The following is a 20,974-nucleotide window of genomic DNA, read 5'->3' as shown; positions in this document are numbered from 1 at the left end:
CTCTACTTCTAAACTGGCCATGACACTTTTATGGAGGATTCCTATCCCAAAGCTTTACCTGTATTTAAGCTTTAGAAAGCAACCAGTATAGACCTTTGTCACAATCACACCTAAGTTTCTAATTTAAATACTGATACCAAGGCAATTTTCTGAAGAAGTTCTGAAGATTAAGAAAACTGATATCCCATTTCTTTAACCCACAGTTCTGGTTTATCCATAGTTAACATCCTGGATTCTGAAAGATATCACTGGTAAACTTGCCTATTTCTTTCTATCATATCATTAATTATTTGTCCAAATTTGTGCAAAGTAGAACTTGGACACACTTTATTTTTGTTTCATAAAAGATTTGGCTTTGATCTGATTTTTTAAAAAAATCTCAATTTTCACTTCTATGGAATCAGTTTTCCAACAATTGAGCTTATCAGCCACATCTACACTGCTAGTAATTCAAAACCATGGCATATTTATTGATTCCAAAAAGCTATTACATGATATCGCCTACGTCCCTGTATTTGATTAGACTGAGTTATTGGAGGAACTAACAAAAGATTACTCAGAAGTCAGCAGAGAGCATATATAGATGTCGTCTTACCTGACATCTTGGCTATTTGGTCTTGCACCTTCATTTATAAGTATTACACACACAGATCGAGTTTTGCACAAAACAAGTATCCGATGTAGCTTTATCTCCATTTTGTTACTCCTCCATTAAAAAAAACCAAAACCATCTATAAAGAGATAGGCTGTATAAAACATTTATCCACTCCTTTAAGAGAATATTAATGGACAACTATGTAAAGTTGTATCGGTAAGATGTATTATGACTGAACATTATCCAAGTTCAGTTTAAACCTGAGCTATATACTGCATCTGAATACAGTATATATCAGATATTTATATATGAATATAAATTATGCACTTCTTTGGACAAAAAAATGCCCATAAGTTTGAAACATGAATATGTTAATTAGATTTAAATTCATCCATTATAGAAAATATTTTGACAAGTATCCTAAGAACAGTGTTTTTAAAACAGTACAATGCATTAAATACATGCAAATTTTGACAGTCAAAAATGTACACTGCATAGCTGAGATACTATCATTCTTCTTCACAACCACTGCAGCCTCTAGCTAGATACAGATTTTTCATGACAGACAGAAACATTTCCTTCTGTGTATCTCATATTCTCAGATTTCTACTTCAAAACGATTCCTGAAACACTTTTAAAGACAGACTTAAAACTGCTGCAGACTAGAATGGTTGCTAGCTAGGGCTGCCAATACTGTATCATATTCAATCTCTTTTTAAGTAGAACTGTTTGCCACTGGAATCGCATCCACTGGTGAGTTTTAGGACATGTTTAACTCCTGAATTACCTGCACTAACAGTGTACCTATAGGCTATTTCCTAAATATGCCTAAAGTAGATGTATGCATGGGGTTTGCATACACAGACAGATTAGCGCCTACATCAATATGAAATATATTCACCGTTCTGCAAAATCCCCATGTAATTTTAGGGCACAGTTTCAGAACTGGCTAAAACCCATTTAAAAGCTGTAACTAAAAGATGAAGTCTGCCTCCTCTTTGCTTGCATGGTAGCCCTCCTACAGTCACACGGCAATCCAGACCAGCTCACCGATCGAGACGAAAGCCTATTCTGAAGGACTAGGAAGCAATAATGTCCATCTGCTTTCAAAGCAGAGTATCTTTACACAAAGGCATCCTGTGTGGGCATGGAAGTGTCTGCATGGGACGCTACTGTACAACAGCCAGCATGCCATAAATTGACATCACCCTGGCCCACGGCACTCAACCACACACACGGCCTGTTGTAGATCACAGCAACGAAACTGTAACATAGAACTGGGTCAAGAAACAGCTCAAAGGCAACAGTGGACAACCTCCCTGTATCAGGAAAATACACTGATTCTTTAGTTACATATACCTACTTATGGAAGGATTTTGAATTTGAAATGGTGGTTTAAAGGAAACATGGCAATTTTTTTAACTAGCAACAGTTGGTCCTCCAGGAATTATGGAGATGTCCCATGTACACAGCAGCCTGAATCACATCGTGAGAGCATCACGGCTTCGCATGAGTCACAAGTTTCTGAAAGCCCCAAGTGAGAGCAAGCGGATGAAAAGCCATGCCGTAGTTTTATAAGAAAACCAAGTTTCCTGGCATGATGGTCTCCCTCAGCCACTGAAGTTGCCTTCCAACTACCAGCACTATTTACCCTACTAACTGGTAAAAAGTCCTGCAGGGGATCTTGCAGGCAGTATTGCAGAGGGGCAGGGTATCAGTGGGTTTGTGCCTTTGTCCCTTAACCCAGTCACAGCTTGCACATGCCTCTGTCTTGCTGATGAAATACCTTTTGGATTGATCCACTACACAGGGAAAAATAAAACTAACCAATTATTTTTTGAGGAAAGCGCAACTCAAATGAACCTCAGCCACAATTTTCCAACTGCAGTAGGGACAGATAAAATGTGATGTAACTGCGATACCTAATACTGGTTTAAAACTTTAAAATCTTTGTGTTTGATGGACCTTGGAATGCACATGTACTTATAGGAAAAACAACACTCAACAGAAAATGAATTTAATGTTCTTGGTAAGATTTCTTTAGGGCCAGTATGTATAAAATGCAATAGTCCTGAAAATTAACCCCAGGTGTATCATTTTGTTAATACAAGAAATGTGCAGGACATCTAGAACAATAAAGCTTATGTTAATCCTTACGTAAGAAAAAGAGGTACCTAAAATAGGGTTATGTAGCTGATTTGAGGCCAAATCACAGTCCTTGAAGAAAACAAAACTCCTCTGGACATCAGTGGCATTTTTCCTAGGGTAAAAGCTGCAAGGCCAAGCCTGTGATTGAAATACTCTGATACCACAAGGCTCTAAAAGCCAATGCAGTGATAAGGGCAGGAGAGCTGTTATTTCTGTACCATAAAAAGAAAGATTCTAGAGACATTATTACATTTAAATGTATTCTGATATCGCATTCTGCTTTTCCATCTCGGCAGACACTGTTCCATCTGAACAAGATGGACATAACATAGAGCACAGTATTTTATATTAAATGTAGTTATAAGGGAAGAACAACAACCTTGGAATGACTCACTTGCAGGACCAATTCATAGGTTACATGGAGTATGAAAGGCAATTTCAGAGTAGTGGTGGAAGAAAAAGAGTTTTATAACAGGTGATACAAACTAATTTGGAGACACAGATACATACAGAACAGAGTACCCAATGTACTGTACACACTTTTTGCGATGGAGGAAATAATGGTTCCTTTTTCAAATACAGTGGTATCTGCAAAAAAAAAAAAAGTCCAATTCTGTTCAGTACTGTAATGAAATCCTTACAAATGCTGAAGCATATTAAAAATGCAACTAAAAAGACAGTGGCTTTGTACTTGTGCTGCACTGAGTCTAAACCCAAGATACTAAAAACAGGAGACTGTCTTAAGGCAGGACTGGTGACAGTCCTATACAAGCGGTATGTAGAATGTAGTAAGATACCCAGGAGTGTATTTTAGCTAAAATATACTTTATACTAAAGCACCAAGAGGGTAAAGTTTTGGTCACGGCTGCATTCCTTTTTAGGATAATGGGAAAAAAAATGGTAAGAAAAGACAAGATTTGTTGAATTATTTCACAAACAGCTCGTCACAGTTCTGTATCCTAGATGATACATTTCATTGTCAGGAAAAATATAATGAAGTTCACCTTTTAAAATCTAATGCAACAGATTTCTATTAGCACTAGGACTGTGTAAAAATAGCATCTTCTACAAATGAACTGTACCATAAAAATTGATGCTCGTGAAATGTTATTACAATCTAAAGTTTAAAACCACAAAGCAAGAAAATTCCGAGTTAAACTGAAACTTCATCCTTAGCCCACCCAAAAGTGTTTAGACACAGTAGGGCTTGCCAAAGAGTAATAATCCTATATACAAAATATGCTGCCATAACTAGAAATTTCAAACTAAGTATGGAATTCCAGCTGTAATTGTGACCTTTCTCTTCCCCACTTTTGTGGGTATAAGCAAGTCCTTTCATTACTCCAGCACTGATGCGATTAACAATCTTAAGGTAACATTTTTTAACTATTTCCGTGCAACAAAATTAATTTGCCAGCTTCTCAGCTATGCAGTCAACTGTACCGTTTTGTAAAGGCGGAGAAGAAGGGGAAAAACCAAAACCCAAATAGTAAAATTCTCTTTACAGAATACTGGGGAATGGCCCTGAAGAAAAAAGAACTTAGATAACTGAGCAGTCCACTCCTTGTACTCCAAACATGTTGACTTCTTTTTTTTTTTTAAAGGTACAGGCATAAGTCATCGAACCACCAGATAAGGGCTGAAATAAGACCTGCTGTTGAGGAAGAACAAGCTTCTCATCCAAGTTAAGCGATAACAAATTGGGATGTGGAGAAAAGTGATTTTATCAGAGACGGGGGGGGGGGCAAGGGGGGGCAGGGAATGGGACGTGAGATGGCATAGCATCTCATAGTGTTTCTCTAAACCTCCTCTACAATTAAGTTTGTGTTGAAGGACCTCTCCCTCCATTGCTGGAGACTGCTCTTTCTCTCACCAAGATCTGTTTTTGGAGAGACTACTTTCCCCCATCTCTCTTACGTGACCTCATCCACGTAATGGTCACAAACGGATTTCCTGATGCTTTTGGACTCTACTTTCTTAAAAGATACTCCCTGGCAGGAGATGGTAAATCAGCTGCTGAAGATGCAACCTCTGTTGCAGGATGTTGGGACTTCTACAGAACACGAGCAAGGAAAGTAGCAGATGAAGTCAGCAATGGAATAGCTAACATGACATGTCATGGACTGAAGACAGAAAGCACTTCTCAGAGAAGTCCCTGCAGCTTGGGGAGTTTGTTCTATGAGCCAACAAACGTTGCCTGGAGTCATGCAAGTCCACAGAAAGAGCAACATAATGCACCATAAAGACTTCTGTAAAAGTACCTTCATGGAACTTTTAACTTCATGCAGTACTACTTCAGTTGATCAGTCCTAATCCTCACAGCTCTGCTGACATATAAATCTAAATTCTTAAAACAGGCTGTTGTCACACTAGGTCTTTGAACCAGAGATTTCTGAATCACCCCGAAGAACTGAAGGTGAAAGTTAGTCTGCCTGGGGCACACTCCATGCCCCCATCCCCCTTCTCCATCGACAGTAGAGGGACTTCAGGATCCTCCAGTGATGTCCCTTCTCACCCAGCAAACTGGTCAGCTTTTCCTTGGAGATAGCTTAGGTGTCCATGCTGGTGGAAGCGGTGTCCAGCTTTGGCCAAGACCAGTCAAAAAATCTATTTTCTACAGGATATCTTCATTTTTTCTTCTGTTCTAGGAAAAATTCCTAATGAACGGGCGACAGGTACTCTGGGGTAAGGTTGTCATCTGTCTTTTCAAAGCTCAGCATCTGTATGGGGAGAATACTTGAAACATAAAGAGAGAATGGAGTCTCCTGGCAGAAAGGAGACTAATGTTCAGTTATGATAAAATGCAAACACAAGCTCAAACCAGTGCTGAGAGATCACAGCCCCAGCTCCTGTCCTTAGAAGAGTTCCTTAAACGCTCGGTGCCCCCTTTCTCTGTCCTCCTCTCCCACACTTGACTGAACAACACTCAGCTACCAGCGTGGATGGAAAGGCAAACTTCCCTCACATCATGTTTCATTCTTACCCAGGATAACGAGACTTGATGATTATGATACTCTTCAATTTTTAACTCCTAATAAATAGGAAATATTCATTCCAGTATTATTATTTTCAGACTTGTAAGGGTCCATTGCAAGCTCAGTAGTAAGAATAAGGGAAGATTCTGATGAGTGAATGGCAGAAAATTAACTTCCAGATCTGGTACATCACTGTGCCCCACTGTTTCAGAATATGCTTACAGCTCTAATACAAGCAAAGAGCTTCCAACATTGCTAGAAACCCAGGTAACCATGTAGGAAGCAGCAGGTTAAGGGGTGTCTCTGTTGTAATTAACTTGTTCCTAGAAAGTCTGCAGTCTTCTCCTCCAATGAAAAACTTCTAAATTCAGAACTTTATCTGTTTTATTCTGCAGTAAATAATAACTTTTACACTTCAAATTTCTGAAAAGAGTGAATAAAACAGAAAAACAAGTTTGAGAATGCTGCTTTAGTATTTCCACTGTAACGTTCTGTTTGAGAAAGTCCTCCAGAATCAGAGCACTCTTAAAAAGGCAATGGATTCAGCTGAATAATATATTTTTCCATTTCAAAAATATTTTTCTCTGTGCTTTGACTATTATATGCATGGACTCCCTTGTAGCTCCAAAGAAAGATATTATAGGACAAACCCTAAGGATTTGTATACTAAATCCTCTGGTTTTACTAGAACTAAAATAATTTATACAAATTTAGAGAGTTTAATATAAACATTTAATAGATGCTATGTTAATTATTTCTAGAAGCATAGTACCTACATATGATAACAAAGATATATACAATATGGTTTCTCTTATTTCACAATTGCAGGTTTAACTATAGTACATATTACTGTAATTTTGGTCACAATACCTGTATTTGGAGTTCAAGTGGTATTTTTAACCTTAAGAAAACTCAGCCAGGTCCATTATTTGCAGCACATCTTTCAAATTCAGCAGAAGAAAAGATATTGAGATAGAAAAGTGCCTTTTGTTCAGAGGTAAACTGTTGAAATTACTAAAGCCTTAACTTACGCTTGAGCTCCTCAGCCCAAAATGTGGGCATCGTGACAAAATAATAACACAAGTATTCTCATGTTGGATCCCAAATCTTTAGAACGTAAGCATGCCTCAATACAGCCTGTGTCAAAGTATCCACACGAGGAAAGGATTGGTAACAGAGAGCCCACAATTTTCCGAGCCACAGGAAGACTCGGTCCTCCTCTCACTCACCATGACAAAACTCCCTGTGCTGCTAACAAGAGTTAACTCTGCAGCAGAAAAATCTGTGCAGAAATGTTGAAGAGACTCAAACACTCCTGATTGATAGATGATAGCAATGAATGGCACGGGTACAATCCAATGAATCAGTAACACAAAAAAGGATATTTTTGAAAGAATATTATTTAGGTTACAAAGTCAAGAGGCCAAAATGTGGAAAATGACAGATTTAAGTCTGACTGAAAGTCTAACTCAGGTGCCATTTGTAACTGCATTAATGATAAAATTGCAATGGCATGATCACTTATTCCACATCCGCTGTTTCACTCCATCAATTCCGACCAATGTAACATACTAAAGAGCAAAATCAAGACATCCTTAAATCTGGCATTCCCAGCCTTAAAGTGTTTGACTTCATAACCTAACAAAGTATTGAACAAATTAAGTCCTCATGACAGCAATGTTGTAATCTTCTCAACATTATTACATCAGCTACTATGGTGATTTACAAAAATGGCCCTTGTGTTAATCCAAAATTACAGCTTCAGGGTCCGCTCCCATTTTTATCAAAACCTTAGTTACAATGTTTACCATGTTGCACAATCAAAATATTTTCTTTTCTCAACAATGAAAAAACTATTTAAATATTCTTCATTTCTTATAGGTTTTGACTTCCAAAGTCTACATTTTCTCCTGGCTTTGGCAGCCTTGTGAACCTGGTACCTATGATGAAAAGCTCTCAAAACGAGGAATAATTTTAGAAATTCTCTCTAAAAACAAAAGCTTTATCAGAAGTGAAAGTGCCAAAGATCTGAAACTTACACAGGTGTGAGCCCAGACAAATCTAAACACAAGCACTTCAGAGTGTCCAGAAAGCTACGGCTCCTTATTGATGCATTTGCTCATAGGACTTGAATGCACACTGTACAGAGGGAATCATTTGTTCAGATTACTATCTTTGCCATTTCTCATTTCCCTCTATTCTCTACTCACAAATCCTAAAAATCCCTGGAAGTGGCAGTTCCTAATAGATCCAGCCATCCATTGATGTCATATATTAAGTCAGAAGGGGTTTGCTTCACCAGAAAGAAACGAAAGTCTTGCTGGTTTTCTTCTTACGGAATTCACAGTTTTTAAGCACTCCTAAGGGTTTACTGATGCTCAAGGCATAATTGGGCAAGATACAGGTTAGTCCAAGACAGGAGTTAATAGGGTCTGTACAGGTGCCAATGTTACACTGCACGTTGTCAGACAAGGAGATGTGATTTGCTGTTGTAACCTTAAGAGTCGACAAGTGGCTGGCATCCTCCATTCCCACACTTCACACAAATATAACCTGAAAGTGCAAGTTGGCCCTACACAAAGGGTAAAAGAGCAAAAGGCAGTCAACTTGCTTTTCATCTGAGGGCACTGACAAACCAGGAAAGAAACTTTTTGACTTAGTAACAATCCCTTCCCAGGGGTCCTCCCGGAAAAATGCAACTGCCACCCCCTTTTAGATTTCGACACCCCTGTAACAGGCACAAAACACTAACTCAGCCAAAAGTTCCCTACAACTGTGTCGTAGCTGTGCTTTCAGTTGCCGATGCTTTATGAGCTTAAAAAAAATACAGTCAATGTTGTGGTTTCTGATGTAAAATGAAACCTGGAATCTAATTTGAGACACCAAAATCTAATTACTATTCATAATAACGAATCTTTGGCCTTGTCTTTTTCACCGGCAGTGTTCTTGGCTATGGAAAATGTTGAGATCTATTTATCAGTGTCACTTTGCAGTGATGTACCATGTACTGTTCTTAAGAAAAAAAATAATATTTAAGTTGCATTACAGTTGAAATCAAAACTCGGTCTTATTATCAGACCTTTACCTAAGTAAATCTCCCTCTAAAGTAACAGCATTGCCCAAAGAGTGTGGATCAAATCCAGGATGAATGAGAAAGCCCACTATCTCCCACACATAGAAAGAAACCACCACCATTTCCCAATGTCTTCTATAAAGATGCAAGACACAAGATCAGCCTGCCTCAGTAAATTTTTCTACTTGCTTTACTTTTTTTTTTTTTTGACTGATTTTGTTCAAAGGACTCTTGGAAAAAAAAAAAAAGTAAAAAGATAAACACACTTCTGCTAGCAAATACCAGAAGAGAAATATATTCTAGCAGTCTTTGGCCAACTTAGACTTGAAATGAATTTACATCATCTAAATGCCTCTTAATTGTGTTAAAACATTCTGAAAACTTATTGCACACATTTTTCTTCTGAAATTCACAGGAATCTTTTGCTTTACAGTCCACTCTTCACTTCCATGCCCTTTTTCTCTCTCTTTGGAAAATATATCAATTGCTTACTAAAAAAAAAGAAGTGTTTTGGCATGGCTGACCTGTAGAGATATGGAGCTAAGCAAAGTCAGTGAATCCACTCACTCTGATATGCACACATGATATGCAATTAAAATCTCCATTCACATTCCTACGGGGTTGTCAATCAAGAGAAAAGCCTTTTTGACAACATCCAGTGAAGCGTACCAACTAACTGCTGAACAGGAACTTAAACAGTAACAGCTTTTGTTACTAGCAAGAACGGATTTTACCAAGATTGGGCTCGGTTTCTAAAGAAATCATTATGTTAAAATTTGGGGGGCTTTTCATTAAAAATTAAAATGTGTCACAAAGCTATTGTGTGCGAAGCTATCATATTATGTAATACATGAGGGTTATCAGATATATGTGAAAAAACCCTCTAACCTTTCTTGGCTGTAGGAAACAATTTAACCTTTCATATTTAGAACAACGAACAATGATTACAAGCCAGCTTTTAGCTAGAAGAGAACATTTTTTCTAATTGCATGTTGTCTATTTGGTAGGCACCGAATATCTTCCAGAACATTACAAGCTGCCCAGCTACAAAACTAACACTGTAAAAGGCCTGCTACTGCCAAAAATGATACTGTGAACAATTTATTACTGACACACTGGAAAATGATATGGCTCAATTGTAAGTATTTGCATCTCTCTGAAAATATCCTAACTTTGAATTTATGACAATAGAGGAAAAGTCTTTGACAAACACTGAAGATGCTAGCACTTACTTTCTAATACCCAGATAGATAATGTACAACTCATAAGAGCATTAGGGTACTTTAAAATCAAATCTGTAAAGGTAAAACCAGTAAAAATAAATAGGTCATTATTAATCTGCTGTTTGTGTTTTGAGCACTAACCTTGAGCTGCTGTTTTCAAACATGCTAATATTATTAGATACTGAAATATTTGCCCTCTTGCTTATCACGCTCCGTAACTGAAGAGAGAGCAGATGCATCCTGACTATTAACAGTCATGACAAATTGCCTTACTAATGAATGTTACACACTGAAAGTGCCATAACTGATTAAACTACAATTTCCCACTTCCAGATAGAGGGAGACTTGGGAACTCCAGCAGTGGACAACTCTGATGTTCTGCCAACAGGCCTTCGGGGCACAGTGTGGTATTTAGAAAAACACACTGTAAATTCCATATGAATATATTCTAAAAGACTATGTGTATACAACAGGTTTTAAAGAACATTAGATGAAACAGCTTAGGTTTGTAGCCGATGAGCCATGTAAAATGGATCTGTTTTAACAATTTTAGTATCATTACAAGGCTGTGCTGGAGAATATTTCTGTTGGGTTCCTCTACCCCTCTCCCCACCTCCCCAAACATTGCTTGTGCTTTGCTTTCACATAAAATCTTTCTTTTGTCAGTCTCTTTGTCGGTGCAAAATTGGCAGCGGTTCAAATTCAAAGTACTCCTATTCATTTACTGACCATTAAACCAATGTCATTCTAGTTCACATCAGCCAGAGAGCTAAGCTCTAAAAAACATAAAAGGCTTGCTTCACCACTGACGAATAATGTGTACATTTTTACAGAGCTTAAACCTTAATGCTTTGCCTGAAACTAACAATACAGTATATCTTATCATTCCTTTTTCACAAGCAGGCAGCTGCTGAAACGCTTGCCACTTCAAAATATCAATTGCTTGCCAGAGTTGTCCTCAACACACCCTGTCAAACTCATGTATATTGTGCAATGAAAATGGTGCAGGACTGAAAGCTAGAAATTGTGTCAAATTCTGCTGTAAGGGTATGATGTGCAAAGAACAACGTATGACAACCGTAGAGACTACAAACAATAGCAATGGAGCCAGACACTACATATATCACAATTGTGCCTGTACATATTTTATTGTATGTATTATATATTTAAAGCATGACAAATGTGTCATTGAAGCTATGTGCTACACCAAATAGAAACCCGTCAGCTAGTTAAGCTTTTTCATTTCTCTTGATGGAAGTGTAGTGGTATTTTTCTGCCCTCTGAACATTTGTTTGTAAATCACACAGCACAAAAAAACCATCAGGTTTTCAAAATGAGTAACAGAAAACAAAAGGCAATACTACAAGATGAGAAAATGAGATTTTGTTCAATTAACACTTTTGCTTTTCTCTAAGGACACATAGCCAGGCTACCTTAAAGAATATCTGAGGCTACGCAAGACAAATACAATATCACTGCGCCCATAAATTACAGTATACCTAATTTTAATGCAGATAAGTGCTGGCCTATTGATTTGCATGTTTCCCTGGCAAAATGGAAATCCCATGTGAGTATGTTCTTTGTCTGTAGAAAATGCATTTTAAAAAACCTTTATGAATACAGCAGTCTATGCTAAAAAGGAAAACGTAAGTCACTAGTATAAAATTGCGTATGGAACCTAGAGGAAGTACTGCTCATATATACACACATGTATATACGCACCTCTCCGTGTGTGCACATGTGAATGCGTGTTACACAATCACATAGCTTTTTAGCACATAGTTACAATTTCTATAAAGTGGTTTAACTAATGAAAATTCAGCCTCTCAATATAGTCTTAAATTAACTCAGGAAAAAACCCTGAAAATTGTCAAACTAAGTAACAAAGTAAATTAATTATAAAATTACCATGGAATGCTAATCTTAAATGAAAGAAACAACACATAGTTGCGATGAAAAAGAAATGTTTAGGAGGAAAGATGAGTGCAACGACCCACAACAGCATGTAGGTTGCAAAACCTGAACACATGGGATTCCATGAGGGTCATTAACTGATATAATCCTAACCAAAATGAATATATACGCCATTAAGGTGCTAATAAATATTTTGGAAAGAGAATAGGTGTTTTAGGTGCTCAGGGTTGCTGACCTTTGCTGTGTTTATTAGTGGGACAATGATGCATTATTAACACACAGCAGCTGTACCTGAACTGCTGCCATGAACATAATAGCCTTTTATAGCCATCAGGGGAGTGAGATAGGAGGCCTTTATTAACCACTAGACATGATTAGCACATTATGTGAACTTTAGTAGGCAAATTATCTCTTATTGAAATATAATGTTGGTTATAACTAATTGTAAACATGATTTTAAAAACTTCTCAATGCAAAACTAAGGGTTTTACTAGCATTTAGCAAATTACTGGCTAGGCCACTAAAATAATAATTCTTCTTTTCCTTTGTTCAACCTGCAAAAACAACTGCGCCTCACAAAAACTTATTGCACTATGATAAAACCACTGAAGTGAATGACTTCCACATCAGGAATATTATTCTTCAGAATTGTAAAAAGACATAAACAGACATTTCCAACACAATTAGGAAAACTGCTTAATGACGGAAAAAACCTGCCTTATATTTTCCTATAAAGATTATAAGCAGTTCTTAAAAAAGTTAGTTTGCCAATACATTTTCGAGAGTTAACTTGAAAAAATAACACCATGATTTACTTCAAAAAGCTTAATTTTGGGTAAGATTATCCCATTAGCCTTCGCAACTGAAAACAGCACTGAGAGTCCATTATGAGCAGTCTTTTATGCCCTAGCAGAAAGTCATTAGCATAAAATAAATCATTAGCTTTGATATTAAGCCTCTACTATCTGCAGGTTTCTATGACTAATGTTCACAACTGTGTCTGCCAAATGATAAATTATACTTTTCTTGAAAGGTTATCATCCCTTTTCACCACTAGTTTTCCTTTTACTATTTATTATTATTTCAGGTTGATGCAAACACAATGATTGTATAAGAAACAAATGTTTTCTCTTATTCATGAACACAAACCTACGCACTTTTTTTTGGCAACTGCAATCAGAATATGACTTTGAAGCCAGCTGCTTATAATACAGGATAGAAATGACAGATTCGCAGAGTAAGTTCACTTTCTTCAAAGTGAGCAATATATAATGAAGCAGAAACATACGTATGTGTATATACATATAGAGTAGCATTGATACAATAGGAATTTATACATATACGTAATCTTCTCGCACTTCTGGCAGAACTGTCTGGATAAATCTTTTGCTTCACATTGCAAACTTCATACTTCCCTTACTGACCCATTTCCCTAAGTACAGGTTATCACTGTCTGATTTCAGAGTTCTGATTTCTTCTTGCATATAGAATAAGGCACTGGAGTTCACTGCAGATTTCCTTAATACAACAAAAATACATACCAGCTACAGTAACTTCCATTTAACCTTTAAGACCATATAATCATCAACAACAATAGCAGGAGACAAAAGTACTACCACAGCAGCTCAATTTCCATGCTTAGCCAGCAGTACCTTTGAAAAAAGCCACTCGTGCCACTTTTGGTTGGTAGAGAGTGGTTTAACAGTCAAGAATGTGAATACTAAAACATCCTGACGTTTCCACTAACCTGGATTTGTCAGATGCTCATGTAATTCAAGTATGTTTTGCAACTTAGAAAGCAGCGTGTTTCTTGGGAGGAAACCACACTACAAGGGTCTATAGCAAATCAAATAGCAGTCCAGTGAGAAATACTAAATGAACAGTTCAGAAACAGTGTTAGCATATGTGCAATTGAAAGATAAGATATAAATATTAGTAGAGCCATATGAAATTCAAGGGCTAAAAATAAACTACTTACTGCAAACATAAGAAGCAAAAGAAAACCACAGACATTACAAATGTCAGTTGCACCAAGATCTCTGCTGAAAAACGATTTTAACTTTGAAGATCTAAGTCAAGAGCTAAACATTTTATTTGATGCCCTGACTTACTAACGTAAAACTGATCGCTACCAATGAACATAAAATGCAGATATTCCAGGGAATGAGAGATGAGATTTTCTTCTGTGCACTTGCTGCTGTGGAAGGGTGACGCTTGTTGCTGCTGCTAATGCTACGTAATCTGTGCCTAACCATAGAATAATGCAATGTTGCCATTTTCCAACTGAATGCTATAGGGAAAAACGTTATAACCAAGAAAATCTCATTCAGGTTGATGTGAATGCCGTGTCTGAAAGTATTTTGGAAGCGCTGCTATAATTAACAGTCATTTGGCGCTTCCGCTATAAACCATGTTTTGGAGCAGTTTATAACTCGTCTTTTTTAATGAGAAATCACTCCTTGGGCAGAAAATCGGTTCCTAGCTGTGTAACTAAAACAGTAGAATAGAATAGACTATTTCAGTTGGAAGGGACCTACAACGATCATTTAGTCCAACTGCAACAACAAAACATTCAAATTTGGTTAGGCTATAATTAAAATAAGTGTTTCAGTGTATGCAGGCCATGCTAGACATCCACAGAGCATCCGTCCACTTCAAAAAGATAAACAAAGCTGCCACTAACTGCCACCGCTGTCAGTTCCAGAAGCCAAGGTCTGCATTGATCTAGGGACTACCCTCTCACCACAAGAAGTGGTGCTTTCAGGTCACTTTTGAGCCGTGCTGAGAGAGCAGTCAAAGGAAGCTTTTTCCTTCCACCGTCTAAGCTTTGTTATATCTGCCATCAATACAGGATTTAAATATCCAAGAATTTTGATCTAAATCCTACCGCGATTAGGACATTTCTCTGCTTAATACAAAGTAGTGTTTTAAACATTGTCCATTTTCCAATGCTTCTGTACAGTGTTAGTAAGATGCGAAAGTCCTGCTAAGATGGGAATCTGAGGACAGGGCAGTGCTCAGTGTGATCATCCCCAACGTGCACAGAATTCAACAGGAGTTGGGACTGCCCAGCCCTCTACGGTATCAGCTCCTTAAGTCCTTAAATGCAGCTCCAGTTGTTCCTTGATTTAATGTAAACACCAAAGGTACCACACGCACCGTAGTATTTAGCTAATTCAGCATTCTTATTAGTTTACAGTTTTGACTTTTTTTCAGAAGACTTCATGGTTGAGGGTAATGCTCTAGAGATGAAACACATCACTCTGGTAAGAGAATAAAACATAATTTCTCTCAAGGAACTGATGTTTGGCAGAAAGAAAAAAAAAATTACTGTGAACACTTTGGTTTATAGAACATCTTTGAGAAAGATTTCTCAAAAGCACATACATAAATCATTTTCTGTACTCCACTAAAACTGGGACCACTTCTCTTCTGAAACACTGGAATTTAAGGAGGCACACTTGAGGCTTGCCTGTAACGCTGAAACTACCTTCTAAGGTCTAACAACCCAGGAAAAAAAGTCCATTTCCCTTCCTCCTATGTGGTATTTTTTGAAACTAACTAAACCACTTTGCTCTTAAAAATCAACAGTCAACACTAACGCAACCGTTTAATCTTTTCTTTAAGAGTCACCAACAAATTTCAAGTATGATTCCAATGCAGTAGGGGACAAGGTAGTTGCCTAAGGCAGGAAAAAAAATGCCCAGAATAAACAAATGGTGATCTATTAGATGAGCATAATCTAAAATTCTGCCAAAACACTTACACAGCCTTTCAGCTTTAGAGCTGTCCTTCACAGCACTAGTGTTCCACAATTCTGTTCCTGAGTTTCAGATAAAGAGTGGATAGAAGCAAGCCACTGGAAATAATGTACACTTTGTAAACAGCCATGGAACATTTTACTTAAAGTAGTCTCTACAGTGGGGTTAAGCTTACACAATAAATTATTTTAAACACTGTATATAAGTATATGCACTTTTGCTCCATGGAATTCTGATTACGAGTGGGATTGATACCTGCTTACAAAGCACTGTATTATATCTCTTTATCCACTTCTACCCAATGTCACGCCGCTGTTTTCATTTTGAAGGGTTGTGCTTCCCTCTCTCTCTCTTGTTTTTTTTTTTTCCCCCTCTGTATTCCTCTTTTTAAAAACAACTACAGTCTATCATTCTACCTCTGCTGTCTGGCTGTATTTTTCCACTGCACTGACAACTACCAGCAAATACAAGAAAGATGAGTTGTAGGCTCCTGTATTTTTGAACCAGGTAGCAAATCACAGAAGAATCTAGTGCATAATTCTGCAAGGCTAACCATTGGGAGCCGTAAAGACCATCATTTTCTCCCTACTGTTGGCAGGGGTCAGCATCCCTGTCATTAGCTGTGTCAAACTATAATTATATTACTGCACTTTCTGTGAGCAGATATCTGAAAACACTGTAAAGTTGCGAGTATGAAAATATACCAATCCTCCTTACAGTACAGTTCAAAGTGGTCTTTGGAGGTGACGCTTCAGTGCGGAAAGGCACAAGGATGTTATTTATTGCTGTCTACGTAAACATTTAAACTTATCATCCGACTTTTTCAAGCAGCTTGAATTACCTGACCATATTCTCCTGTCAAATTAAGACACTCAGATTATCAAAGTTATTTCTTTTGTAGCATTCAACTCCATTAAGGAACGTGATGCTTCGTAAAATAAACTTCAGCAGAACACACTGCTTGTATCAGCCTGTGTATGCCTGAAATGCAATTATGCTTCAAGTTTCAAGAGGCAAAGAGTACCACCCCAACTCTGAATCTGTCCAGTGTAAGAGCTCCACTATGTTATTTCAAAGGCTGACCTATACACCGCAGCATACCGTCCATTCTGTCTGTTTGTATAAGAGATACCTCACACAGTTGTCATAACCAACATTGTTTGCATTGTTCTTTCACTTTTCTCTCTCCATGGGTAATGCGAGAGAAACAAGGAAAAGCCTGCATAACAATATAGGCAGAGTATAATGAGCTTTCACAGCAGATAGAGAAATATTAGACTAAGATGCTTAGAATGCTATTTTAGGTTTATAAAATAAAGATCTAAGCAGTCTTCTGAAACAAAGCCTGCCAACTGAAAATTGTAAGATAAGAGGCGGCTGTTTGAATCTACAGTATTGCATTTTCCTTTGGCTACAAAAAAATGCACTGTCAATACCTCCCATGCATGCGCCTGGGAACTTATTCATATGCTACGAACAATCATCTGATCAGGAAAAAAACTAGTGCTAACAGAACAATTATTAGAAATCTTAAAAGCTTAAGTATTTGGGCAATACATTCTAAATTACCAGCAGCTCAAGCAGACTTAAAATGTAAAGAATCAAGGTCTTCCATATTTGTCAAAAAAAACCCAAAAAACAAACCCCACGGCATAACCCAGGTATGAAAACAAGGGCCAAATCCACTAGTAAGTTTTAAAGCAAGTTTTAACTAACTTAAATCCAAAGCAAGTTTTAACTAACTTTACAAGAAACAAGGTCCAGTTCTTGAATGAGTTTTGCGGGCAAAGACCTAATCGAGACCACCATTTCAACCCAGAACAGGGATCCATCACACTCCAGCCATCATCTCCTTTCCTGGGAGAGATCAAGAGCAAACACTCAACCAAGCTTACTGGATACAAAATTCTACAGGCCTCCCGCCCTTCAAACTCCCTGAATACACACAGCACGAAAACGAGTGTCAGAGCAATACTGTAACATGACGACACGTTTAGAACAAGTCAGGTAAGTTTTCACAGCAATGTTAATCATGCTGGGCGAAGGGAGAGAGCGAACGGGGTGAAAAATGAAAAGTTCAGTAACTGCACGCCTCCAAGGGGCCTGGCAAACCTACTCCGTCCATTTAATGTAATCAATGGTCAGTGGCAAAAACGTCTGAAAAAGCCATTTGTCCTCTACTCGGTATCTTATATTGAAACATTCCTGGTAAGTCTTTTCCAAGCATAAAACATATGTCTTATGACTGTGCACTTTTAAGCACATTATCAGTTCAGGCAAAGTGAAATAGAAGAGTTGCAACTTGTCTACAGAATGAGTGTCTCATTTGCATTTAAAAAGAACAGTTTGCTCCCTCATACATGGTATGACTTAAAAGAAGCTTTAACCAGCTAGTAAAGAAATTCTAAAAATTACTTTCTAAATTAATTTATTCGATTTGCAGTGCAAGCCACCAAAAATGATTTAAGGAACTTAATTGGAAAATGATTTAATATATTGAAGTAATTCCTGATTTTCCAAAGCATTTAACTTCTAAATTAAATCTGGCCCACTATCTCAAGAATGATGAGTGAAATGTGTATTCAAGTCATTACCTTCTTTTTGAAGCTTTAAATCACTGATAGGTTTAATAACGTTTGTCCAGTTTCATTGCCAAATGGGTCTTCAGCCACTTTGGTGCTTATGTCATTAATATTAGCCCAAGCCTCTCACTTGGCAACACTTTATAGTTACAATTTACAAAAACAGACAACAGAGAAAATAACGGCAAGCCACAGATCAAAGGTAGCAGTAGCCTCACGATTACTCAGAGCACTTACAAAAAATTAATGCACACATACAGGCTCCTACGCATCTGGACTCTTCCTGCTGAACAAAGTTCACTCCTGGCACAAACTTCCGATCTATAGGACAGGTTTGCCAGATACTGCAAAATACAGCTACTCCAAACACCGCTAACAGTCATACCTCTGGGATCTCTCTTGAAATATCCTTAGGCATCCACCACAAAGGGCCAGATTTATCCCTGAATTCTATAACTCCATTGAGTACATGTGAAATGCAGCCAGGATGAATTTGGTCCTTTCTGTTGTGATTGGTAGATGAGACCATGTGGGAAATCTTTCCTGAAAACTGAGAGGGCTTCACCCCGGCACTGCAGCCTCCGCGCTTGAGCACAGACGCACGCTATTTTGCTGTTTATCTCTGAATCTAGGCAGCTGCCCGGAATGAAAGAGACGGCTCTGAACATCTCTCTGACACGTGAGACCGTCACGACAATAGCCCGGCGCGGAACCAGGCTGGCCGCGGCGGGCCGGGGCGGGTGGCCCCACACGGGTGCCCCTCCGCGGCAGCGCCCCGCCACCGCGCCCCGCCGACCCCCCGCACCACCCCAGAGGCCGGCCCTGCGCGGGTGCGGCGGAGTTTACGCTACGAAAAACATCTGCTCCAGCCTGCCACGGATTTCCACGGCAGGTTTCTAAACAAACGCCTAAGCGCCCAGGTTTAAACACATCTTTCGGGAAGCGCTCGCTTGGCGTGGGGGGTGCTCAAGGAGCGCTCTGGGTAGCTCGCACTTCCTGATTATTTCCTATGGCCGGCGTTTTATTCATGTGCAAAGCCCATTCCGTGACAGCAGAGAAAGTGCAGCTCATGCATAAAGCACCAGCTGGCTCAGGCCACGGAGGCAGTAACAATGCAGGAACCCCAGCCTCCTTCCTCGGCACCAAAAGTAATGTAAAGTGCTCCGGGATCGCAGCACCAAACTCTCGTAACCAAACCCAGAATTCAAGCTAATGCGAACCTCCTCTAGAGTTCTTCCTTCCCCAGGGCTCGGGGACCTCCAACTTAGCTCTCCTCAGGCACTGACCCTATTTGCAGCGGTTTAATCAAGTTACAGAGAAACTGGTAAGACAGTTACACAGCCGGGACAAAGTCAAGCCCACGTTCTGAATCGACTTGTCACTCTTACACACCCTTATTGTGCATACAGAGAGACGTGCGTGTATGTGTGTATATATATATATATACATATACGCACATGTCACATACACATACACAAACGTGCTCCCGGCACAGCCAAGTACCGCTTTGACACATGAACTGCAGGGTACTGGCGGGGCAGAGAGTTTCTGCCGGTTTGTGGCGGGCGCGATCTTTCTCATGAATAGGAGCCCTGGAAATTCAAGTCCTCCGGAATCAACATCCTTGTCCACGCTGTTTCTCCGAAAGGGAAGATGCTATGGAAAATGCCTCCCCCACCCAGCACCACCACCACCACCACCTCCCCCCCCCCCCCCCCCCCGCTCCAGCCGCCTGCCCCCAAACTACTCCGGGGTTTTAATTTGGGGTGCCTGCGGGGGAGCCGGTGTGTGTCCCGGTGGCACCTCTCCGCGGCGGGCGGCACTGCGCTCCCCAAACCCCAAATCCCGGCAAGTGCCGCTGCCCTCTGCCTCGCCGGTGAACTTGGTGCGCGGCTCGCCAAAGCGCAGCGCCAGCTCATGCAACGCGCCGCGACAACAGCACAATCGACAGCACAGATAAAACAACTCGGACGACACAAAACACGAGTCACCTTGTTGCAATAGTAGGGGTCCAGGCAGGGGGAAGGTCCCAAACAAGGCGTATCAGGAGCGGCTGCAGGCTGAGGAGGTGGTGAATAAAATCTTACGTCCATTTCACTAAAACATCAAGCAAACTCCTTTCCTTTTCTTTTTGTCGTTAATGTTGGTGCAAAAAAAAGGGGTGTGTGTGTGTGAGTGAGTGTGTGTATGTGTGAGGGGAGGGGGGGGACACACAACAAGACTGAGAAGAATAAAAAAGAGGTGCCTGACTTCTGTAGTCAAAGAAACACCTTCCCTGCCTCACATCCGTTTGTGGTTTGTAAAGAGAGAGAGAGAGAGGAGAGGAAAAAAAAAAAATCTCTTCCAAAAAAGCACCGGTCTGCAGCTGTCTGCGAGAGAATCAACAAACCCTCCTTCTTCTACGGCAGGGCAGGTAACTTCGAGTACTTATTGTTTCCCCCACGCATCGGCACCGGGGCGCTAGCTCCGTGTGTGCCTCTCTTTATGGGAGTCTCGGAGTTGGTTCGCTTCTCCCTCCCTCCCTCTCGCTCGCTCGCTCCCTGTTCTTTTCCCGTTCTTTTTTTTTATTATTATTATTATTGTTATTGTTATTGTTATTATTTATTTGTTTGGATTTGGTGGCGGTGTGTTTTGGTTTCCCTCTACCGTGAGGAGCGGGGCCGGGGGGGAGGCGGCGGCGGCGGTAGCCGGGGCCCCCGCGCA

At 39.4% G+C, this 20,974-nt stretch overlaps 1 protein-coding gene across 7 annotated transcripts in view; it reads right to left on the bottom strand.

The window, feature by feature from the left end:
• The window catches only part of LOC104639538 (thymocyte selection-associated high mobility group box protein TOX), a 314,557-nt gene extending 294,061 nt beyond the window's left edge, over positions 1-20,496 (bottom strand). For 2 of the 7 annotated variants that reach the window (XR_012833817.1, XM_075744038.1), the window contains exon 1: positions 20,263-20,480. Coding sequence is in view for 6 of the 7 variants with exons in the window: in XM_075744038.1 (XP_075600153.1) it covers positions 20,263-20,364 (102 nt within the window). In the remaining variant the exon portion in view is untranslated. Of the gene's footprint in view, positions 1-18,656; positions 18,705-20,262 lie in introns of those variants that run through there. The other 5 variants (XM_075744040.1, XM_075744037.1, XM_075744033.1 and 2 more) reach the window with 5 other exon arrangements.
• Between the last annotated feature and the right edge of the window lie 478 nt (positions 20,497-20,974).

Source organism: Balearica regulorum, chromosome 2, assembly GCF_011004875.1.
Source record: "Balearica regulorum gibbericeps isolate bBalReg1 chromosome 2, bBalReg1.pri, whole genome shotgun sequence".
Lineage (NCBI taxonomy): Eukaryota > Metazoa > Chordata > Aves > Gruiformes > Gruidae > Balearica > Balearica regulorum.
This window is presented reverse-complemented; position numbering and strand designations above follow the sequence as displayed.